Below are 23,190 nucleotides of genomic sequence, written 5' to 3'. Positions count from 1 at the left end.
GAATTCAGAGACCACTTTCTTGCCTCTCACCTGACAGTGTCCCCTGCTGGGAGGTTAATTCACATCCGCTTCTGCTCAGAGGTGCTCAGCAAGGCCCAGTTAGTTCCCCGAGGAAATCTCGGTGGAGCTCACCAGAGGGGTGCACAGCAGTGACGGCAACCTGGCCACTGGCTGCAGGGCCCTGTGTGCCCCATGCACTGACTGCATAGCTTAAGGGCAGGTCTGTCACAAGGCCTTGTCCCGGATTGCTAGAGGCACAGTCTCCACCAGAGTGCTAGAGAGCTATCACCATGTGATGAGTTACCCCCCAAACAGCACTTGTCTATTATCTCACAGGATTTCTCATAGCCAGGAACAGCTTAGCTGGTTAGTTCTGGTTCAGAGTCTCTCAGGAGGTTGCTGTGAACATGTCACCCAGAGCTGGTGTCACCTGAAGGCATGACTGGGCTGGAGGGTCCACTCCCAAGATGGCCATTCATGTGTCTGCTGACAGGAGGCCTCTGTGCCTGGCGCGTGGACCTCTTCACAGAGCCACCCGCACAGCGAGTCTTCCCCCAGACAGAGTGACCCAGGCAGGAGAGCAGAAGAAAGACGCAGTGTCCAGGCATGAAAGTCACAGGGCACACAGGGCAGGAGTGTCAGGGGCAGGCGTCCCTAGAGGTCACCTTGGAGGCTGGCGGCCCCTCGGGAAAGGGGCTCTGGGAGGTAGTGTACCCACACTGCATCCCTGGAGGTGACACTGGATGCAGAATTCTTCCCAGGTAGGGTTTCCTGCTTGCACATGTGCCCCACTCACAGAGCCCTGAGCCACAAGCCTATCCACCTCCCAGAGCGTGTCAGCCAGCGTTGCCCGTTCAGTCTCCAAACCAGCTTTGTCCCAACCAGAAGCCAGAGCCCAGGCCCACAGTGAGCTTTAATTTGGACAGCAAATTCTTTTCATGACAAGGTGTGACCTCCACCTAAGGAGATCACAGACCCTAATAGCTATGGGCAAATCAAGCCAGGAACATCTGAGCAACAGGGACACTTGCTCTACGTTAGGTGACTGGAGGGTCAGTAGCACTGAGGGACCACTTAGGCTCCCTTCTCCTGCTGCCTGTGTTTTTCCACAGAGACTGAGCCACAAGGATAGAGGGACCAAAGACATCTCTTCCATGAAGCTGAAGCGGTCCTCCCGCATCACAGGCCAGGTGAGCCTGGGGCAAGGGCCCAGCCTGCTTCCGGCTTCCGAGCTATTGCTTCTGCCCCTGGGTGTAGGACCCTCCTTGGCAAATGGGGAGAATTGCAGCTGTCTTCACAGCCATCTTTGGGCTTCAAGGTGGCCAGCCAGCTGAGTACAGGAGAGGAGGACTTTGACCCCGATGGCCCCATCTCAGACAGACCCATGTCCAACCTGGAGAAGGTGCACTTCATCGTGGGCTATGCCATCCTTCGGTCCGGCCTCAGGTCAGTGCCCACTGCTACCCCACTCCACCCAGAGCCCCAAGCTCCCCACTGACTCTCAGCCCAAGGCCACAGCCTCCTGCCTGTCCCTAAGAAACCCCTTCTTCTGTTCCTTGGCCTGGGGCCTGAAGCCTCAGCCTAGGACAGCAGATGACAGCCACTGAGTATTCTCTACTTGCTGTGGATTAAGAAACCCATGCATAAAACCCAGTTTTAGGAAAGATTTATTGTGTTGGCTCTAGTGTAGGAGTCTGAAAATGAGCATGTTCCTCACTTACATTATATGTTGTTACTTTACAAGTTAGATTTTTATGCAAATTCTAAGAAAAAGTATACTACTTTATGGGAAGGACTGCAGTATTGTAGGGAGTTGCTTATTTTATTATTTTTAACCAAACTGGAGAAATGTTGGTCATTGTTTCTTCAAATATTCTCTTTCTCTCCCCTCTCCCAACCCATTCAAACTCTAATTAAACCTATATAAAACTTTATATGACTGTCCCTCAGGTCCCTAGGAGTCTGTTCATCTTTTCTTTCTTTTTTTTTCCTCTGTTCTTTAGATTGGATGGTTCCCATTGGTTGATCTTCAAATGTACCCATCTGTCTTCCTCAATCTACTGCTAATATATTATATTATAGCTTAAGTTATATCTGTATTATTATATTTTTCCTGCACATTATTACCTATCTGCCAAGATTCTCTACTTGTTTATTTGCTATGTTTCTAGTTTCTTTTATGTCCTTGAGTATAGTTATGGTGGTTTTTAGGTCATTTCTGAAAATTTGACGTCCAGATCATACCAGAGTCAGTCTCTACTGGCTGTTTTGCTTGAGGGTGGTCATGTTTTCCCATTTCCTGATAAGTCAGTCTTTTGGATTGTATCCTAGATGTTGAGGATGATAGAGACTTTGGATTCTGTTATGTTCTTTCAAAAAGTGTAGAGTTTTTTGTTTTAGCAGACAATTAATTTGAATTCAAATATGTCTCTTCCACAGTGAGCATCAGGTGGAATTCATATTCAGTCTATCTCACCATGCACAGACACGGGCTCAGCAGCCATTTAGGGAGGTTTTGTATGCAGAATGTAGCACTCTTTTCTGGTGTTCTTCATTCCAGGATTATGTTTCTCACACTCATGCTGATGGGGACACCCCAAACTCTGCCTCTGCTTCTTCAAACCAGTAAGACAATAGGTCCTCCACCCAAGCGCTAGCCTATGTAACCCCACCTGGGCAAGTTCTCTGACCCAGTTAGTCTGCTGCTAGTTTCTCTCACGTTAATCCTTGCCAGCCACCACCTCCTCCAAGCAGCTGTGTCCAAATGAGGTGCATCATGGGTTCTTCAGATCCCTCTACAGGTAGTGCCGCTCAGTGCAGCATCCAGCAGGGCCAACACTTCACTGACCCCTGGGATCTCCTGTTGACTCCAGCCCCAGTGAAACATCTCACAGCCTTTGGCTGCTGATTCTCCTGGAATAATAGGCTGCCTACTTGTGTGGGACCCCACCAAGATGCCCAGGTGTCAGCTCTTTCCACGGCATCCTCATGTCACACTCTTGTACGCCTCACCACATGGTGCAGCTCCCAGACCTTGACTCTTCTGAAGGCCTCAGGATTTGCTAGAAGGAACCCGTCCCTAGTCTCTTTGTTCATGGAGGCCCTCAACTACAAGAGCAACAAGTCATAATCTTACAAGGGCTCTGTCAGCATGCTCCAGTGCAGTAGCTTGGTCTGGGAACAGGTGGGAGGCAATGGGATTCTGGAGCTCAGCATGCTTCAGATGGGAGGGAAATGGGTCTCATCTCTAGAAGGCAGCCCCATCCTAACAGCAGCTGTCTTAGGGTTCCCCTCACTCCTCCCTCACTTGAAACAGTGGGAACAGGCCACAGATCTCTCTGTCCCCAAGAATTTCTTTCCAGAAGTCACCTTCCAAATTCCTGGCTAGAAGTAGCATGGTGGCAGACTTGTTCTGCTATCTTTTAGGAAATCCTAGAAGAATGTATCTCTTTAGAATGTTGGGTACTACCACCCATTTGTCTTTGGATCTGAGATCTTAACCAAATTCTAAGATAAAACAAATGTTCCATATCTGCCACACATTTGATATATCTCATTACATCCTTGCTCAGAGTAAAGCTCTGGCCTGAGGTTTGGGGATGCACAGATGAAGAAAACAGGTCTCGATTCTTAGAGAACTTACCCTTTAGTTGGGGGCTGTATTAGTCAGCTTTCCATTACTATGACAAAATACCTGAGGCAGTCAATTTATAACTAAGAAAGATTTGTTTGGGCTCATGGTTTCAGGGGTTTTTGTCCATGGTCACTTGATCCTATTGTTTTGGGCCTGTGGTCCATCATGGTTGGAGCATGTGGGGAAGGAAGCTGCTCACCTCATGGCCAGGAAGCAAAGCAGAGAGAGGCAGGGAGCAGGGCTTACAGCCCCCAGTGGCATAACTTCTTCCCTCTGGGGGGCCACATCCCAAAGATTCCACCACCTCTCTGTAGTGTCACAGGCTGACAACCAGCCCCTTAACACATGGGCCTTTGGGAGACATTCATCCAAACCAAGAATGGGGGCATGAAAGGACCAACAAACTCCCAAGAGTATGTGCTCAGGTTGGGGCCTGCTCAGAACTTGTGGGGCTATAAAAAGAAGTGGTCTTAATGCCCTCCTGGGCAAGGAAGGAAGGAGCAGGATGTTTACCAGACAGGATGAATAGGTCTCAGAGCTTTCAAACAGCCACAGGGGTCTGAAGTTCTAAGTGGTTTGTCACAGCAAAGATATGGAGTCTGGGTTCCATTCTAAGGGCAGTGGGAGAAAGTTTTAAGCAGAAGACAATAATCGTACATAATTTACAGATAGCTCTCTCTGGTATTGATATGGAAAGGAGAGCCTGGGAGTGGAGGCTGAGAAGGGGCTGTGGCTGAGGTCTAGAGCCAGCTTATGAGGAATGGCTCAGGGAACAGGAAAGACACCCAGGACACAGGTAGTAGGACATGGTGGCTGATGAGATGTGGAGGATGGAGGGGCAGGAGGAGTTTAAAGTGACTCCCAGATTCCTAGGAGGGATGCGTGGCAGTGCCTGTAGAGGGCAGACAGAGGAGAGGTGCTGGAGCCAGCCCTCACCAGCCCTCAAGAGCCAGGTGTGTGCATCTCTTTCCAACTCCGTGCTCAGAAATGTCACAGCGGCAACTTAAAATTGGCCTTGGTGGGAACATTCACACCACAGACGACAGCAAATGCAGAGAAGCTGGGGAAACTGGTGGGTAGACATTCACCCACCCAGCGCTGAGCACTAGGGAACGTGCCGGCTTCTGACACACGGGGACCGGGAGGCTGGGGAAGCCAAAGGGTCCAGGAGAGCCTCACCAAGAGGAGATGCGAGGGGGGTCATGAACCTGTGGGAAGGGGGCGGTCAGGAGGTGAGGGCTGAAGGGTTCTCCCATGAGACTCCCTTCCTGCTAGGGAAGGGGGCGTGGTCACTGGGTAGAGGGAGAAGTAACTGTCTGAAATAACGGTGAGGTCTGGAAAGGAGCAGGTCGACTTACACAAGAAGCAGGGCAGAGAAGGCTGCGGCAGCAACATGGAGTGAGGGTGTGGTGGGCAGAGGGTGTGAGGGAGAGAGCAGAGCGCAACAGAAGGAGATACCTGGGCGTGGCCTCTGTGAGCTGGGAAATGGGGGCCGGATGGAGTGGAGCACAGAGCCCTGGGGATCTCAGAGGGGGCTGGGGAGAGCTGGGGGCTGAGGCGTGCCCCACAGGCGAGCGCCCATCTGGAACGTCTGTCTGCGGCTCAGAGCCAGCCCCAGCCCACCCCCTGCTGTGTCTTCCAGGGATGAGATTTACTGCCAGATCTGCAAGCAGCTCTCGGAGAACCCGAAAGCAAGCAGCCGGGCTCGGGGCTGGATCCTGCTCAGCCTCTGCCTGGGCTGCTTTCCGCCCTCTGAGCGGTTCCTGAAGGTGGGCGGACGGGGGCTGGGTGGTCGCAGCAGGAAAGTGGGTGGGCCCAGTCCTGGGCAGGTCCAGAAACCTCAACCCGTGACTGGGTTTTCTGCACCTACAAGCTGATGGCAGCAGTACCTGCGCTTCTCTGGGCCTCAGCTTCCCCAGTCAGTAAAAGATAGCACTTTGCCTGGCTCCTTCCATCCCTAGCCAGGGACTGTGGGGGCTCAGAAACCACAGTGGCTTTTCAAAACCAAAAGAAGGAAGGTGACATGCACCTCAAGGTGACAGGTGTCCAGGAGGGGGCTCCTGCTGGACATGGGTTGTCATGCCTCTTCCTACTCCTTAGAACTGCAAATGCAGGCTATGGGCAAGAGCTTCCAAGTATTCACGGCCCCAGGCTTTGCTGCCTTATTATACCTTTTAGTTATGATGATAAAAATAGTATGGGATTGTAGTGTGTCTAAAAAGAAAATGAAGGTCACACCCACAGCCAGAGATGACCTGAGCTAATATTTTCTTCTGGCTTCTTGTTGGTGCCACACCTGGGGTCATATAGGAAACACTCACTTGCTCACAAGTCCCTGTAGTGACAGCAGAAATGTGGTCACCCAGCCACCTATCCTGGGCACTTGGGCCAGGACACTGACTCCAGTAAACCCTCCCAGGCTGGCTCCCTCACCTCCATCAGACAAAATCATTTTCATATGTTTGTCCAACATATTGTGGACATTGGCATTTTCCCTATTTGTCTCCATGAGTTTCCTCCTGGAGCGAGTTTCCCCAGTGCAGCTTCAGTGTCTGAGCAACCCCAGAAGGTATGAACTTGTGGGTGGATATTTAAGGTCCACCATCTGATTGCTCATTGCCATAGATACCAATCCCTGCAATCAAAAACTACAGGTTTTTGTTCTTAGGATAGGTTTGAATAATGGGGCCAAACAATGTGCCTATTTTAAAACTATGCACTATTTAAAACATATTGCTCAAATGTGCCTCTGAAATGTACCAATTTATATCTGGAGATGGGGGCATTTGCCTATAATCCCAGCACTTAGGAGGCTGAGGCAGGAGAATCATCACAGGTAGCTTGTGCTACATAGTGAATTCAAGACCAGCTTAAACTACATAGGAAGACCCTCTATCCAAAAAAAAGTACCAGTTTACATTCTGTCTCATGATGAATGGAGAACACCCTTCCAAATGCACCTTTACAAACTGAGAGTGATCTTTTTAAAACTTGTCTGGGCAGAAAGTAGAAATCAACCTCCATTTTGAGTGTCTCCCCTTCTTTGTTTGTACCCCAGTACCTGCTGAACTTTATTGGCCAAGGGCCGGCTGGCTACGGACCATTCTGTGCAGAGCGCCTGCGGCGCACCTGTGCTAATGGAGTCCGCACGGAGCCTCCCACCTGGCTGGAGCTGCAGGTAGGGACTGGCAGGGGTGGTGATGGGTAGTGTGGGGGTGGCGCAGCTGATGGGGTGACCTGCTTTCAGTGTTCCTCTGTCTCCTCCAAGGCACCGTCTGTGCCAAGGTCCCTTGAGCTCTGGAGCTCCACCTCCCCCATCTGAACCAACCATCCTTTCTGTGCTCCTGGATGAGGGAAATGAATCTGACACTAGCAGGATGGTGTGACTGATGCTAGTGGCTTCGAGGTTACCCCTCCAGAAGTGCTTGACTTGTCAGGAGCGCAGCGGCCTTGCCAAGGTTGTCTTCCTTGGTGCATTGCTGCTGGGAATGAGTGCCACCTTGTCCTGCTTTGGCAGCTGGAACACTGGCCAGTTCTAGAAGCGTCCTCAGGAAGGGTTGCTCGAGTGGCCAGGGTGGAAGGGCATCCTACCCTAGCTCTACCCCCATCTTTGGTCCCAGCCCAAGCCTGAAAGGTGTGTGTGGGCCTGTAGTGCCCTGTACTGGGGTCCCAGGGTCACCCCCAGGGAACCCCGTCTTGCTCTCACTATGTCCCAACTCTGCAGGGATGAGCCCTGGAATTGTAGGTGAACTTGTATCAGCTGGAAATATACACACAGTGCTGTACATAGGAGCTCAGGACCAAAAATGTTCCCAAGGAGTTGCCTTGTGTGAGTCTGAGTCACTTAACCTCACCAAGCTGAGTGAAGGACCACACGGCTTGTTACGGCCTCCAGGGCTGCCAAGGCAAACTTGGAGAAGCCCGAAAACCTCAGATGTGCATGGCAGCATTTTTTTTGCTCCCGGCCAGCTGCAGGCCTGAACTTTATTAACGCTGTGCTGAGTCCCTTGGGGCCCCAGGAGGGTGGGCAGGTGGGGTAGGAATGGTGGACAGGCCTCTGGTCCATGGCCTCTTGGATCTAAGGCAGTCAGCCAGGGCCTCCAGCCAGGGACGCTGCGTCTCAATCTGCTCCTAGGCCGTCAAGTCCAAGAAGCACATCCCCATCCAAGTGATCCTGGTGACTGGGCAGAACCTGACCATCACCGTGGACTCGGCCTCCACATCTCGGGAGGTCTGCCTGCACATCGCCCAAAAGCAGGAGATCACCGACCACCTGGGCTTTTCCCTCCAGGTCGCTGTGTATGACAAGGTACTGACCAAGGCACACAGCCAGGTGACACAGCCAGCACCAATGTCTGCCTCCGTGGGAGGGGCCGCAGGGAAGTGTGTCTGGACCGATGGGCAGGCTGTGGCCCTCCCAGCCTGGGCTGATGTGGCCTGTGCTGAGAGTGGCTGTCCCTGGGGTGTGGCACACAGGCAGCTGCTTAACCCTGCTGCCCGACTCTATCCTCAGTTCTGGTCCCTGGGCAGCGGGCGAGACCACGTGATGGATGCTGTGGCCCAGTGTGAACAGTTGGCCCAGGAGAGGGGCGAGAGCCAGCGCCAGTCGCCCTGGCGCATCTACTTCCGGAAGGAGTTCTTCACCCCCTGGCATGACTCCCAGGAGGATCCTATCAGCACCAAGCTCATTTACCGTCAAGTCCTCCATGGAGTCTGGTCTGGCGAGTACAGCTTTGAGAGGGTGAGGAACCTGAGGTGGAACCACATTCCAGAGCCAGCCGGGCCTCCACGTCCTCCCCTGGGCCAAAGGTGTGCTCGAGCATCTGAGGCTTTAGTACCAGCAGCAGCAAACAGAGGTGGCCTCCTCACCTCCATCAGCCCAGGCCTGTGAGACCTCGCTCAGCAGCTGTCTATGGAGCAGCAGGGCCTGGAGGTCAAGGATGTGGCCCTGGAGCCCAAGTGCCCAAGTCCAAGTCTCACTGTCTGTCTCCCTGGCAGTGCAACTGTGGGAAATCTTGTCACCTCCCAGCCCTTAGGCCCACACACGGGTACACAGAGTGCCAAGTCGTTGTGAGGATAAGGGACAGCAATGGGGCATCTATGTTCAGAGTACAACAGGAGCAAATCCCCTGTACTGAGTCTGGAAGGCACTTCCTGGGGAAGCAAGGGCGCCGCCGCAGTCCTGGGAGCCTACCTGGAGGGCTGTGGGCCGGGAGCAGGGGCCAGGTGCTGCCAGGGTCCCTGCTGAAGCCCTGCAGTACTGGCCGCTGGTCTCCCGCGTGTGGCAAGGCTAGAGCCAAGGCAGCATAAGGCCTTGTCCAACTGCGCCCCACACAGCAGTGACACGGGCTCCACCTGGGAACCCAGAGAGGAGCCCACTTATCCTCAGCAGAGGCCACAGATGCCCAGAATCCCCTGCTGCCAACAGGGCCTTTGGGGGCCCGGCTAGGCAGGTGGCTCTGGTCCTGCCTAGAGGAGGTGGCTGCACCTGCTGCCCAAGTCCTCCCGAGCTCCTGGTCATCACACTACAGGGGACAGGAGCTGGCCGCAGGGCAGGGGCTCGAGGGGGCCCTCACTTGCTTCCCTTCCCCTGCGTGCCCCCACTGTGCAGGAAGAAGACCTGGTGGAGCTGCTGGCCCAGCACTGCCACGTGCAGCTTGGCACTTCGTCGGGGAGCGAGGCTGTCCAGGGTCTGCTGCCCAGCTGCATCCCTCCCAAGCTGTACAAGACCAAGTCCCCAGAGAAGTGGGCTAGCCTCATCACTGCTGCCCAAGCCAAGGTCAGCTCTGAGCCTGCCCCCAGGCGGGCGCAGCGTGAGGGATGGATTTCTTGGCCCCTGCAGAGCAGGAAAGCTTAAACTGACAGTTAGGGTAGCCCTGACCATGAGGCTTACAGTCTTGCTCAGTTCAGTGCTAAGCACAGGCCCTGCCACCTGCTCCCCTTCCAAGCTGGCATCACTGCTGGGCTCCGTGCCTGTCTGTGCTGCAGCACAGCTAGGCCCTCGCCTCTCTGCCCAAGGGGCCATCCACAGCCACCAACTGCTGCCATTCCGTGGCCTCAGGACAGTCCTGCCTCTGTGGGATCCCTCCCTGTCTCCAGACCTCTCTGTGTCCCCTTCTGAGACACAAGTCAGTGTAGGGACACCGGTCTGGTACATAGTGTATCTGGCCAAGTCACCCAGAAAAGATGCATCCATTCACATCCCCCAAAGCTACTTCTAAAGTAGAAACAAGGGAGATAATATCTGCTCCAACAAACGAGGAAAGGAAAGCTTGGTGTGGACACCCCACCATGGAGGTGGAAGAAAGTGGGCAGAAGAGGAGGGAGGCAAGCCAGAGGAAGGAGAGAACTGGAGGGGAAAGTGCAGAGGGGAGGCCCTGTAAGAACCCTAGAGAAGGAAGACAGAGAGGTCCCAGGAATGAGGGCCGCACAGCAAGGTGGCCTCATGCATGCAACTGGAGCCAAAGGCACACACTGGCGAGAGCAGGCCTGCGTTGGTCAGATTCCCACCACTGTGCCAAAAGACTAGAGATTTAGAAAGAGGAAAGGTTCATTTTGTCTCAGGTGTCAGAGGGTTCAGTCCGTGGTCTGTTGGCTCTGTTTTAGGGCGAGTCAGAGCATCATGGCAAGGAGCATGGGGTATAGCAAAGCTGCTACCTCACAGCAGCCAGGAAAGGAGTGAGGGTAATATACCTTCACAAGCACAGCACAGTGACCTAGCTTCCTCTCACCAGATCCCACCTCCTAAGCTGCCATCACCCCCTCAATAGCACCAGGGCCTTGGGGGTGCATCTAAGATCTAAACCATTCCAAGGCCCAGGATGAGGCCTGCAGCCCATGGGCTCACGGACAGGCAGAGCCTTCTATGCTGAAACACAGCTGGTAGGAGCTGTGCCAAAGCCTCTGGCACACTGCTGCTAATGAAGAGAAGGCCTGCTACCCTTCTGCAGGCACCTCCTGAAGGAGTCTCCCCTAAGACCCAGTAGGGCTGGGCCAAACCCGGAACATCCCCAGAGCATCCTTTGCTAGGCACCGGCTTTCTATAAGGTAGAAGCTTCACAAAATGATCTATCAAATAATCACCCTACACACTGAGCAAGGGACGAGCAACAGGAGGCCGGGTGATGGCAGTGATTCCAGGATCCTCCCACAGGCCCCATACACCAAGACGAGAGCAACGGCGCTGGCGGTGCGGCAGCAGGTAGTGGATGCCGCCCGCCTGCAGTGGCCACTGCTCTTCTCTCGGCTCTTTGAAGTCACCACGCTCTCTGGTAATGGCTCTGCAGGTTGGGGGCGTGTGGGCTGGGCACCCGGGGGCCTGCGCAGTCCTTACTCTGGTTCTCCTCGGCCAGGGCCCCGCCTCCCCAAGACACAGCTGGTCTTGGCTGTCAACTGGAAGGGACTACACTTCCTGGACCAGCGGGAGAGGACAATGCTGGAACTGTCCTTCCCGGAGGTCACAAGTCTGGTCACCAACAGGTGAGGGCCTCTTCCTTCTCACTCACCTCACAAACTGAGTCTTTGGGAGAGACAGGAAAAGAGTGATGTTGGACCAGGGATGTAGCTCAGTGGCACAAGTGCCTGCCTGGCAAGCACAAGGTCCTGAGTTCGATTCCTAGTACCTAAAAAATAAAAACCAAGAGTGGTGTTGTCCCCAAAAGCTGGCTGGAGTGGAGAGACAAGGATCAGCATGTGCAGTGGCCACTGGAATTGGGGATACTGTACCGCCTCACCCTGTTCCTGGCCACACTGCATTTGTACCTTTGCTTCGCCACAAAACCCAGCCCCCCTGGGAAGGTGATGGAGTTCGCCAACTCTCTGGCAGCAGTCACTTAGCAGGCTCCTTCCCTGCTTATGGGTGAGAACTGGCCATGAAGGACAGACAGGTCATCTCCGAGATGGGTGAGGGAACAGACAGCCTTCTAAACACCAGCACCAGGGCTGTCCTGGCTCCTGGCTCCTGGCTCCTGGGACTCTTCCAAGCTCTTCAAGAAGTCCCACCACATCCTACTAGAATGTTCCTAGGTTAAGGCCCACCCCAGTGTGGTGTGACTATTTTAACTGTCACCACTGGTGGGCAGCCAGGGGCACACTGGCTGCCATTCACTGAGGCGGACCATGCTGGACAATGCCTGGCTGCCCTGAAGTCCTCATGGCACTGTGCACCTTGCCAGTGAGGAAAGTGAGGCACACGGAGGCCAGGTTGCTGGCCAGGGTTGCAGGGTGACCCCGCAGCGGAGCCAGCCCCTCACGGCAGTATAGCGCTCCTTGCAGTGCCCTGGTCCAGAGCTACGCCCGCACTCTCGAGCCCTGAGCACTAGTGGTCACTCGCCCACCCACAATGGTGTCTGGGCCTGGGGCCAACCTGGGCTCAGACTCTGATCCTTGAGTGCTTCCAGAGAAGCTACCCTGCGGCTATGGCTCTGGAGGGCCACCCTTCCGGACTGTGGAGGGGCTGAACCAGGGGAGACGCGGGGAGGCCGCTCCTACACCGCACTCTCCACCCCACAGGGGGGCCCAGAGGGGGCAGAGACTGCTGCTGTCCACGCTGCAAGGAGAAGAGTATGAGTTCACCACCCCCAGCAGTGTGGCCATCGCCGAGCTGGTGGCGCTGTTTCTGGAGGGCCTGAGGGAGAGGTCCGTGTTCGCCATGGCCCTGCAGGACCGGAAGGCCACAGGTGCCCACTGGGGGGGCTGTCCTGGGCCACAGGGGGGTGCCGGCCCGTGTTCACCACGGCAGCAACATGGTGCAGAGCAGGCTCGGAGACCAAGCAGAGGGAGGGAAAGAGGGCTGGGTCCCCACACTGCGGGCTGGTATGGAGCCAGGCCCTGCCTCCCGTCAGCTGCTGTTTCCTCTCCCACAGACTGGAAACTGGGGGTGCTGCAGGAGGCCATCTCAAACCCTCCCAAGCTAGCCCTGCTTGCAGAAGCACGGGCAGGGCCGACCCCACCTGGGGGCCTTGTGCACCAGTCCCACAGCCGCCTCGTCATTCCATTGTGCAGACGTGGCTCAGGAAGGGAAGCTCTGCCAGGGCCACCCAGAGCTGGTGGGCAGCCTCGGCAGGTGTGGCAAGACCTCGGGACCTGTGCCTTGAAAGCAAAGTGGAAATGCGGTTCATGCCAGGACTGAGGAGAGGGGATCAGGGATGCAGAAAGAGCGCTCAGTCAGTCCTCACAGCCACCAGGAGGGAGGCACAGCATCTATCTCCATTCTGCAGATGAGGGGATGGGCTCCGAGGCCACCTCAAAGCCTGGCTCAGGGCCGAGGTCAGAGGTCAGGGGGCAGCGGTGACAGGCATGACTCGATCCCGAGTGGCCTCGAAGCCACACTCTGTGCCTCAGTTTCCTCACTGCCTAGAGAGACACTCATGAAAGCCTGCATAGCCTCAGGCCCCTGCAGAGCCCTCAATAAATGTGGCTTCTTTGTTCCTGTATGGGTGACCGGGACCTGCAGATGACATCGCTCTCCTGCCCTTCAAGAAGGGGGACTTGCTGGTCCTGACCAAGAAGCAAGGACTGCTGGCCTCTGAGAACTGGACGCTGGGCCAAAATGACAGGACAGGCAAGACAGGGCTGGTGCCCACAGCCTGCCTCTATGCCATCCCCACGGTGGTCAAGCCCTCCCCCCAGCTGCTGGTGAGTCAGTCACACACTCACCTCTGCCCAGCCAGATGCAGAGGCACAGCGGGGCACCCAGCTGAGGGCCCCCGCCATCAGTCTGTGTCCACCTCAGAGGGGTCCAGAAGCTCTGGAGGGTACAGGCCAGCCCGGCCTGCCTCCAGGGCTGAGTGCGAAGTAGGTGTGGTGTTTATGCAGAACTCCGCACCGGCACTTAGTAGGTGCCTTGTAGATGCAGACCGTACCCCTCTCCTGCTATGGGTATGAGCTAGGGACACACTCATCCTCCCAGCCTCGGCCTTGTTTTCAAACGATCCCATGACTGCAGTGTGCCTGAGGCCCCTTCCACCCTAAGAAGCACTCCACCTCAAACCTCAAAGCAGCCTTTTGGGCAGCCCTTTTAACTTGCACAAACTGAGTGCCCACTGTGTGTCCTGTGCCTGCAATACAGGGATGAACTCGGCAGCAGCACCAGCCCCCAGGGAGGGTGCAGACAAACAGATGGCAGGGTGCACAGTGCCACCGAAAAGCAACGCTGGTTGTTATGGGAACAAATGTAGGGTGGGGCTCTCCCTGTTTGGGGGGCATCTCTGAGGAGGTGATGTGTGGCTCAGGCCTGCAGGGCATTAAGAGGTGCCCGTGAGGAACATGCCCTCAGGAAGGGCAGTGGGGGTTCTGAGAGGCCCAGGGTGGCCACCCACTGAGAGGGGCTGGGCCTGACTCCACAGCCACTGGCAGCAATGGAAGGAGACTTGGAGAGGTTGTGTCCCCAGGCCTGGGTCGCACTGCAGGTGGCACAGAGGGAGGCCAAGGCCAACCCAGCCTTGGAGGCATCCAGGTCAGCATAGCCTACAGAAAGGGCCTCGTGCGAGTGGCTGCCGGGTGCCCACAGGCCTGTGCCCCTACAGAGCTTGCTGGCCATGTCACCAGAGAAGAGGAAACTGGCGGCACAGGAGGGACCCTCAGAGCCACTGCCTGAGGAGCAGCCCAAAGAGAAGCCACACACCCTGGAGGAGTTCTCCTATGAGTTCTTCAGGTGCCCACACCGCTGAGGGCTACAAGGACGCCATGGGGCGGGGGCGGGCCTGCCACGCTCCCCGGGCTGAGGCAGAGCCAGCAGGAGCTCGTGGAGGGGAGGGTCCCTCTGGTGCTCCCACGGCCACCCTGGGAGGTCACGCGGCAGCCTGAGGACAGCACAGCCCTCACGCCAGCCTCCCTCCCTGCAGGACCCCAGAAAAGGAGACTGTCAGCAGAGCCGTGATGCCCCTGGGCCGCACCCAGGGCCACCTGTGGTCCTACTCCTTGGAGCCCCTGCGGCAGCCGCTGCTCAAGCACGTTCATGACAAAGCCGACCTGCGGGATGTCGCCTGCCAGATCTTCCTTGATATCCTTTCCTGCCAGCTGCCCTCCCTGCCCACCAGCCTCGAGCACAGGCACCCACATCCCTCCTGGGCCCACAGAGCACAGAGCGGAGCCAGCGGCAGCTCCCTGTAGGGCACGGCAGGGCGCAGCGTGGGCCGGGTCAGGGATCCATGTGGGGCTAGCACTGGGTATCAGTATGGGTCAGTACTGGGGGTCAGTGTAGGTCAAGGTCAGGGTCACTGTCTCGCCCTGGTCAGGGCTCAGACTGGGGCCCCCAGCACTGTTGTCCTTGACAGCTGTACCCATCCTCAAGTACACAGGTGACTACCCCTCTCGGCAGACCTGGCCCACCCTGCAGCTCACGGACCAGATCTTTTCATTGGCCCTGCAGGAGCCAGCCCTGCAGGATGAGGTCTACTGCCAGATCCTCAAGCAGCTGACTCACAACTCCAACAGGTCTGCCGGGTCAGCAGGGCAGAGAGCCCTGCCCGTGGCCTGGCAGAAGTGGCCTCTGGCAATGCCAGACCCCTGCCCAGCAGCCATGGCAGTGGTGGGGAGGCTGCAGCCCTGGCCCTCTGTCTTCACGCCCTGGGGATGTCAGCGCAGAGTAGTCCTGCCCTGGCCCTGCCCGCTCTTCCCTCTGTCGGTATGACCTAGGCAGGCTTTGGCCTCTCTGGACCTGGACCTCAGCGTCCATAAAACAGTGTGGAAGCCCTCCCTGTCCCTGGGCATGACAGCCCTGTGATGTGGGCAACTGGTGGCAGGCAGGGGTGCCTTGCTCCTCCCTTGGCTGGGCTCCAGACCTCCAGCCCCAGGCCGGCTCACAACTCATCACTGCTCCTGTGGTGCCTGCCTGGCCTGGGTCCCCAGAAGGTGCCCTCCTGCTGACGGGTGCCCCCTGCAGGCACAGTGAGGAGCGGGGATGGCAGCTGCTGTGGCTCTGCACCAGCCTCTTCCCACCTGGCAAGGCACTGCTGCCCCATGTCCAGAAGTTCATCGACACTCGGAGGAAGAAGAAGCTGGCTCCCGACTGCAGCCGCCACATCCAGAGGGTCCTGAGGTGAGCCCACTGCCTCGCGCCTCTGCAGATCACCCTGGAACCCGCCCAGTGCTCCAGGATTTCATGGTGTAGTGGGATGGACTCGAATTCTCTTCAGAAACTGATTTCAGTATGGGGGTGGAACCAGGCCCTGAGCCACTGGGCAGAGGAGGAAGGTGAGGCCGGATAGGCAGCCAGGGCAGGCTTGGGCAGGCTCAGTGGAAGGCGCCTGCCTACAGTGCCCCTGCCCCACCACCGATGTCCAGGGACAGGGAGCTGCCTGTCTTTGCAGTCCATGTGCCATCTCCCACCCCTCCAGGCTCTTCCTAGGCTGTCTGAGTCATCCTGCTCTCCTCCTGAGTCCTGTGGCTGAGGGGAGGGTGGGTGACCTGTGTGTGGTCACATATCTGCAGCAGCTGTGCCCATGGAGGAGGCAGGCACTCTCCAAGAGGCCCTGTCAGAGTCCCTGCCCACCCTGCCCAGTGCCATTGTGCATGAGAACAAACAGGAGGCCCACCCTCCTCACCTAGGCCCCCAGCCACCCAGGCACCAGGCCTTCAGGGGCTGTTTCAGAACCGGGTCCTTGGGAGTCAGATAGACCCACTTCCATTATGACCACCTCTGAGGCACATGCCAGGCCCACTAGGTCTGCAGAGCAGCCTCTGGGAAGTGTGAGGGGCTGCGTCCACCCCCCTGCAGTGGTCACTTGGGGTTCTTGCTCCTGGCATCTGGCTTAGGGGCTCACTGGAGGAAGGGGCAGGGGAAGGGGCATCTTCATCGAGCACTTTTCTGCCCAGGACAGGGCCCCGGAAGCAGCCTCCACATCAGGTCGAGGTGGAGGCCGCTGAGAAGAATGTCTCCCGAATCTTCCACAAGGTCTACTTCCCCAACGACACCAGTGAGGTGAGTCCCAGCCTGCTGCTGGTCCCCGGGCAGAGATGCGCTCTCCGCTCTGCCGCCACTCTTCCTGCACTCGCCCCCAGGGATCCCAGGCCAGCACAGGGAACACCGTCCCAAGGGGACAGGCAAGAGGGTGAGGACTGAGGGGGACTGCCAGTGGCTGTTCCCAGGAGGAGGCCAAGAGCATGGGCAGCAAGGTGGAGTCCTAGGGCTTGGGGGCGCTGGGACTTTGGTCCCTTCGGGGACAGTGGTGAGGAAGGGCCCGGGTTGGATGTGGCCCGGGACAGAGGTGGGTGGCCAAGAGACCGTGACTGAAAGGCAGCACGGGACAGTGGGGCCAAGGGGACAGGGGAAGCTGGGTGCTGCCCTCGTGCCCTCCCCAGCCTCGGGGACAGTCGAGTCCCTCTAATGGAAGTTCCCAGCGTCTGGCTGCAGGGCTCTCAAAGCAAGTCCCAAAGGCCAGGTCTCCTGGGTGGGTCCAAGGGCCCATGACAGCAATGTGGCCATCCAGGTGGCTTTCTGAAGGGAGTGCCATCCTCTTTGGCACCTGCCACAAGAGTCACGCGAGAGCGTAAGTGCCAGGCTGTGAGGTCTGAGACAGCCTCTGGGAGCAGCCTGGCCCCATTCTGGCCCTGGGCCTTACTGTCTCTGCCCAGATGCTGGAGGTGGGCACCAACAACCGAGTGCGAGAAGTATGCGAGGCCATCGCCACCAAGCTGCAGCTGGCCTCCTGGGAAGGCTGCAGCCTCTTCATCAAGATTGCAGATAAGGTGCACAGCTGGTGGGCCAGGCCTGGAGAGATGCCAGGTGCACCTCAGCCCATTCAGCACAGCTGTGCAGGCCCAGACCCCTCACTGCACAGCTGAGGCTGTGAGGGTGAAGAGGGGTCTCACAGCCAACCCCAACCCCCGTATTGCACCCACCAGCAGTCCCATTCTGACCCCAACTGAGCCCTGCCTACCAGGCCAGCATGCATGGCTGCTGGACCCTAGCCCCAAAGGGTTGTCTTTGGAAGCCACCCCACCTGCCTGTCCTCTGTCCCTTCCCACCCCAGGTCATCAGCCAGAAGGAAGGAGACTTCTTCTTCGACTCCCTGAGGCAGGTGTCCGACTGGGTGAGAAGGAACAAGCCCCAGAAAGAAGGTGAGGGGTCTATGTGGAGGGCAGGTGGCTGGGAGGCAGTCGGGGCGGGACTGTCGGGCTCCTGGCACCTCCTTCACACCCCATCCCTTTCATTCACTCACTGCCTGTATGTCCCTGAGCACACAGGTGGCTGTGGCCCAGGGTGATAAGAGATGCCCAGGGCCATCCCATGGGAGGTGCAGGAACATCCCAGGAAGAGGTGGTCCCTGCTCTCATCGTGAAGGGCGAGGAGCAGGGAGGCTGAGGGAGGACGTGGCAGGAGCTCACAGCTCACAGGGCATGGGTGGGAGTCAGTGCAGGGTCTGTGGGACAGGCATGGTGCCCACTGCTGGGTATAGACTGCCGCCCCTCGCCCAGGGGCGCCGGCGACACTCCCCTACCAGGTGTACTTCATGCGGAAACTGTGGCTCAACGTGGTCCCAGGGAAGGATGTGAACGCAGACACCATACTGCATTACCACCAGGTACCAAAGGCCACTCCCACCCCAGGCCACCCTTGAACCATGGGAGAGGCAGCAGCCAAGGTGAGGACAGCAACAGGTCCCATGAGGTAGGCAGGCCCAGCTCCTGAGGGTTCTGGAACCAGGAGTGGTGCACAGCGGTAGATGGGGACAGTGTCTCTGCTGGCACCTGGTGCACGACTGCCTGTGGAGAACAGACCTTGCCCTGAAGGCCAACCATGTGCACATAGCATAGAGGTGGCCTTCGTGGTGCTCGGCTAGGGAGCCCTGCCCTCACACCCACAGACCTCAGCTTTTGGCCTGCCCACTCTCCCAGACTGTGGGGGCCGACACCCCAGGCTCCAATACCTTTGCATGAAGCTGCAGAGTGGGCTGGCAGCCTGAGGCCTGTCATGTCCTCTGCTCAGGAGCTGCCCAAGTACCTGCGTGGGTTCCACAAGTGCTCCCGAGAAGATGCCGTCCACCTGGCTGGCCTCATCTACAAGGCTCAGTTTGACAACGACCAGTCCCAGCTGGCGAGTGTCCCCAAGATCCTGAGGGATCTGGTGCCTGAGAACCTCATACGCCTCATGTCCTCAGAGGAGTGGAGAAAGGTCTTAGCAGGGCCGGGAGGGAGCCCTCAGCCCACTGCCCCTACCAGGACCCTGCCTGGGCACAACAGGCACATCGCTGGGTGTGGGAGGTGGGCTGCATACTTCACACGTCTCCTCACCCCGCCCACAGCCCTGGCCCACCCCCTAGACCGCCCCACGGTGCCTGGCCTCAGGAAGAGTGCCATCCCCTGTGTAGGCAGGCCAGCCCCAGCTGGGCCCTCACGGCCTCTCCTCCCCTAGAGCCTCCTCCCCGAGTGCAGTAAGCACCAGAACAAGACAGTGCCAGAGGCCAAGGTGGCCTTCCTCAAGTACATCTGCCGCTGGCCCACCTTTGGCTCGGCCTTCTTTGAGGTGAAGGTAGGTTTCACCCACAAGGCCACTCAGCCTGGCCCCAGGCGCACCCGGGAGGGGCAGGCCACCAGGCTTGGGAGGAGTGTGTGCCTACATGTGTCTCCAGTGGCATGTGGAAGGTGGCCTTCTGGGCAGTGCCACCTGGTGCCAGACTAGGCTGTGACCACCGGCCCCTCCCTGCAGCAAGCCTCGGAGCCCTCCTATCCAGATATCGTCCTCATCGCCATCAACAGACATGGGGTGCTGCTCATCCACCCCAAGACCAAGGTAGAGCAGTGAGGCCCAGGCAAGGCTGGCCCAGGATCGCAGGCAGTGGGGCCATGGCGGGCAGCAGCTCCTGTGCATCCCACCCCTCCTGTCCCTAACACGCACGCTGCAGCCTGCAGCTCTGCTCCCGCCCACCTGCCGCTCTCCCCGCAGGAGCTGCTCACCACCTACCCCTTCACCAAGCTCTCCAGCTGGAGCAGTGGCAGCACCTACTTCCACATGGCACTGGGGAGCCTGGGCCGCAGCAAGCGCCTGCTGTGTGAGACCTCGCTGGTGAGCCTCGTCTCGCCCACATGCAGACCAAGGGCTGGGGACGGCGCCTGTCCTCTCTGACTGCCACCAGGGAGCTGCTCGCTTTGAGGGGTGAACCGCCCAGGATCAGCCTGGGCTGGCAAGGGGCCCAGAGCAGACTGGGAGGGCTCTGCGGCACAGGGCGGGTCGCGCTGGAGCTGCTTCCCTCTTCACCAAGACTCACTGCCCTCCCTGCCTCACAGCCGCTTACCCCACCTCCCCTACCTAGGGCTACAAGATGGACGACCTGCTGACCTCCTACGTGGAGCAGCTCCTGAATGTGATGAACAAGCAGCGAGGCTCCCGCGCCCCTGCACCAGCTACCCCCTAGGAGGAGTGGGCCCTAGCTGCCCGCTCAGTCACCTTCTGCCTGGGTCTCTCACCAGCTTGGGCCTGGCCTCTGCGTGAGGCCTTTCACACCACCCTCTCCCACACTCCCACTCTGCTCAGCACCCAGACAGCCTCTCCTGAGTGCTGACCCTGGAGGGTCAGGCCTGCAATGACGATGGCTGGCTCCTCTGGATATTCAATAAAACCCACACAGCATGGACTTGTGTCAGGCAAGGGCAGGATGGATGCCAGATGAGGGAGGGCCTAGGAGGCCCTGGTCCCAGAGGGTTTTCTCCCTGGGAACAGGTGACAACTGTGTTCTCCAGGAGTGACTTCACACGCTGTGTCTGCTCTGCTGTCTCCTCCCCTTCCCCACCCTCCCTCCCTTTGTGTTCTCAGCTGGGGAGAGGGGCTCCCTGGAGAGCCCTGCTCTGCACTCTTCTCCCCAGGAGGGGGACACAGGGATGGATATCTCTCCTGCGGGCAGGGTGGAGGGGCCTGAGGGCCCTACCTGGTCTCGGGGTGCTGACTTCCTCTGAGGGCCCCCTTTCCCCGACAGGCCGGCCTCCCCAGACTGGCAGGCCGGGCCCGTGTGCTCTCTGCCTGCCGTCTGGCCTCTGCTCTGCCTTTCACAGTCTCCACCCTAGAGCCGGAACAAAGCACCCGGATCACTGCTGGTGGTGAATCAGCCTTCATTGTGCGAGTGGGAGCCTCCAGCCAGGGCTGCTCTGGCCACTGGGAAGGGTCGCCCTGAAGCAGGCAAGAGCTGCCTCTGATCCCGCCCTCCCGCCCCCGCTCTGGTGCAGCGAGGGGAAGCACCGTAGAGCTGCGGTGCCATGTGGTGTCGAGGCTCCGAGGGATGGAGGGAGCCCCCTTGTGCTTCCGGCTGGCTCATGAGTGGGGATGGCAGGGCTCGCTGGCCCAGTATGGCCATGGGGATCTGAGTGGCTGAGTGGCTGTGGGCTGACGGTGTCCTGGAGGTCTCCACTGCAGGGCTGGGCCAGCACATGCACACAGCGGGACCACTCTGGGGCCCGTGCTCCCTGGGACAGTGGGTGCCACCAAGGCCTTGGTGGCAAGGACAGGTCAGCTGCATGGCAGGCAGCTGTGGTGCAAGCAGGAGCGGGCGACCTCAGCCCCGATTTGCTGCTGTCCCTGGAGCTCGCAGGGACAGGCAGAAGTGGCATCAGATGTGGGGCAGCCTCCACAGACAGGAAGACAGGAGCTGGCAGAGGGGAAGATGACGCAGAAGGCAGACGTGGGTGGAAAGGGGAGAGACGGAGGGAGGCTGAGGAAGGCCAGGAGCAGCAGGGAGAGAGGAGATAGGGAGGTGATAGGGAAGCAGGCTGGTGGGCAGCAAGGAGGGCAAGAGCCTTCAGGCAGAGTTCACATCCACAGGCTTGGGCTGGGCCTTGCGGGAGGTCAGGTCCGCCAGCTTCTTCAGCCGCTTCTTTAGCTCCAGCGGGAACTTCTCATAGCACTTCTTACACACGGGCTTCATGTCAAACTCCACAAATTTGTTCCTGCAGATAAAGCCCAGCAGTCCGTGCCTCACCGACCCTGAGCGCCGATGGTGCCCCAGAGGCAGAGGCAGGCTCCTGCCTCCCCGCTCCAAGCTGCTCCCGGCCAGCAGGCCAGGCCCAGGCGACCCTTCTTTCTTATAGGCTTCTCTCGGGTTCTGAGGCTCCAGAATCTTCTATGGCTCCCTGCGGCCCTTGGAAATCTGGGTCCCGGCTCATTTCTCACAGCTTGCCTGTGTAGGCTTCCTATGACAGCCTGCTATCTGACACACTTCCTTCGCATCTGCTGTCCCTGGGCTGGGATGACCTTCCCTCCCCTGAGCTCAGAGTCCTTGCAAGTGTGTTCCCACCCCTCTCTGTGCCCATCTGCCTGGGCTACATCCTCAAGGCTGACCACAGAGAATATGCAAGAGGCAGCTGAGAAAGGGGGGTTAGGGGAGCCTCTGCTCCTTGCTCCCTGTGGGTGAGGGAGGCGGCAACTCACTTCAGGGTGAGCTTGCTGTTGCAGGTGGAGCAGGAGAAGCAGTTCACACACCAGGCCTTGTTGAGGGCCGACACCACTGTGAGGGGAGAGGGGGCTTAGCAGGCCCTGCGCAGGCCCAGCTGTGTGAGGCCAAGGCCAGCTGGGCCCACAGCTGCAGAGCCCATGGGTGGGGCGGGGCTGGGGGAGGCTCACCATCGCCCTCAATCACATGGCTGCAGTTGTAGCAGACGTCCCCAAAGAGCTGTGGACACAGCAAGCTGTCAGTGCAGGCTTCAGGCAAACACCCAGCCCGGGGCCCCACACTGTCCCTCTGCAAAGGCCCCTGCTGAGGCACTGCTCCCTAGTGCTGCTCCTGCTAGTGCCCTGCCAGAGCAGGGTTTGTGGCAGCCTTTCCCACCTTTTGCACCAGAACGGGGGGATGAGGGGAGGTGGGCAAAATCATCTTTCAAGCCCAGACTTCACGCTGCCACCTGGTTCACCCTCACAACAGGTCTGGGCCAAAGGGAGCAATTTGCAAGTGAGGGTCCCAAGTAGAGAGCTGCCCAGTCTTAGGACCCTGAGCAGAGCCCCTTGGGCCTGGGCACATGGCAGCCCGGCCCACCGCCCTCCCCAGCCACCCCCAGCCTGTACTCCCACGCTGCTGCCCTGGCCCACCTGGTTGTAGTGGGTCTCACAGTAGGCCAGGCCTTTCTTCTCATAATGCCGGTGTCCCAGGAAGGGCTTCTCACACTTGGCGCACACAAAGTGCTGGGGAACAGAAGGTAGCCAGCAGGTATTGGGACCACACAGGAGCCATGGAGCAGAGGGAGGGCAGACTCACAGCTGTCAGAGTGGCCAACGCCTCTGCCGATGCCCAGGGCCTTAGCAAGCCCTGGTCCCCCTCAAAAGCATCCATGGTGACATCCCGTGTCACTGTGCTTTCTAGCCTGGGCTCCCTGCCCAGTAACTTTAGCACAAGGTCCCAGCTGCCTGCAGGGGCACAGTGGCCCTCCCAGGTGGAAGCTGCCCTGCTGTCGTGGGGATGTCCCCTCTGGTGTCCCCACAGCCCAGGTCACAAGAAGCATGTGAGGACATAGCCTCCCCTGGGGTTGGGGGCCAGGCACCATGGCCCACTGCATCTTGGAGAACCTTCCCAAACAGGCCACCAAAACACAGCTTTGGACACAGAGGTGGCCAGGCCCCTGGGGAATGCAAACCT

At 58.4% G+C, this 23,190-nt stretch overlaps 2 protein-coding genes across 5 annotated transcripts in view; one reads left to right on the top strand and one right to left on the bottom strand.

Moving 5' to 3' along the window:
* Myo7b (myosin VIIB) overlaps positions 1–20,208 on the top strand; it is a 76,183-nt gene extending 55,975 nt beyond the window's left edge. The window contains exons 25-48 of the mRNA XM_013521038.1: positions 1,113–1,190; positions 1,319–1,446; positions 5,277–5,403; positions 6,693–6,812; positions 7,770–7,943; positions 8,148–8,375; positions 9,246–9,413; positions 10,788–10,905; positions 10,987–11,113; positions 12,146–12,312; positions 13,089–13,270; positions 14,161–14,288; positions 14,479–14,636; positions 14,917–15,070; positions 15,519–15,674; positions 16,451–16,556; positions 17,210–17,323; positions 17,608–17,695; positions 18,053–18,159; positions 18,564–18,749; positions 18,990–19,106; positions 19,284–19,367; positions 19,521–19,640; positions 19,888–20,208. Coding sequence (XP_013376492.1) covers positions 1,113–1,190; positions 1,319–1,446; positions 5,277–5,403; positions 6,693–6,812; positions 7,770–7,943; positions 8,148–8,375; positions 9,246–9,413; positions 10,788–10,905; positions 10,987–11,113; positions 12,146–12,312; positions 13,089–13,270; positions 14,161–14,288; positions 14,479–14,636; positions 14,917–15,070; positions 15,519–15,674; positions 16,451–16,556; positions 17,210–17,323; positions 17,608–17,695; positions 18,053–18,159; positions 18,564–18,749; positions 18,990–19,106; positions 19,284–19,367; positions 19,521–19,640; positions 19,888–19,989 — 3,237 coding nt within the window. The 3' untranslated portion in view covers positions 19,990–20,208. The remainder of the gene's footprint in view (positions 1–1,112; positions 1,191–1,318; positions 1,447–5,276; positions 5,404–6,692; positions 6,813–7,769; positions 7,944–8,147; positions 8,376–9,245; positions 9,414–10,787; positions 10,906–10,986; positions 11,114–12,145; positions 12,313–13,088; positions 13,271–14,160; positions 14,289–14,478; positions 14,637–14,916; positions 15,071–15,518; positions 15,675–16,450; positions 16,557–17,209; positions 17,324–17,607; positions 17,696–18,052; positions 18,160–18,563; positions 18,750–18,989; positions 19,107–19,283; positions 19,368–19,520; positions 19,641–19,887) is intronic.
* A 452-nt stretch (positions 20,209–20,660) lies between these two features.
* Positions 20,661–23,190, bottom strand: part of Lims2 (LIM and senescent cell antigen-like domains 2) — a 39,675-nt gene continuing 37,145 nt past the window's right edge. For all 4 annotated transcript variants that reach the window (XM_005397604.1, XM_005397602.2, XM_005397601.2 and 1 more), the window contains 4 exons: positions 22,647–22,739; positions 22,185–22,233; positions 21,993–22,068; positions 20,661–21,511 (listed from right to left, as the gene is read on the bottom strand). In XM_005397604.1, coding sequence (XP_005397661.1) covers positions 21,364–21,511; positions 21,993–22,068; positions 22,185–22,233; positions 22,647–22,739 — 366 coding nt within the window. In that variant the 3' untranslated portion in view covers positions 20,661–21,363. The remainder of the gene's footprint in view (positions 21,512–21,992; positions 22,069–22,184; positions 22,234–22,646; positions 22,740–23,190) is intronic.

The sequence above is a fragment of the Chinchilla lanigera genome, unplaced genomic scaffold (genome assembly GCF_000276665.1).
Source record: "Chinchilla lanigera isolate Chin_1 unplaced genomic scaffold, ChiLan1.0 scaffold00058, whole genome shotgun sequence".
Classification (NCBI taxonomy): domain Eukaryota; kingdom Metazoa; phylum Chordata; class Mammalia; order Rodentia; family Chinchillidae; genus Chinchilla; species Chinchilla lanigera.
The sequence above is the reverse complement of the archived record's forward strand: the minus strand, read 5'-3'. Positions and strand labels throughout refer to the sequence as shown.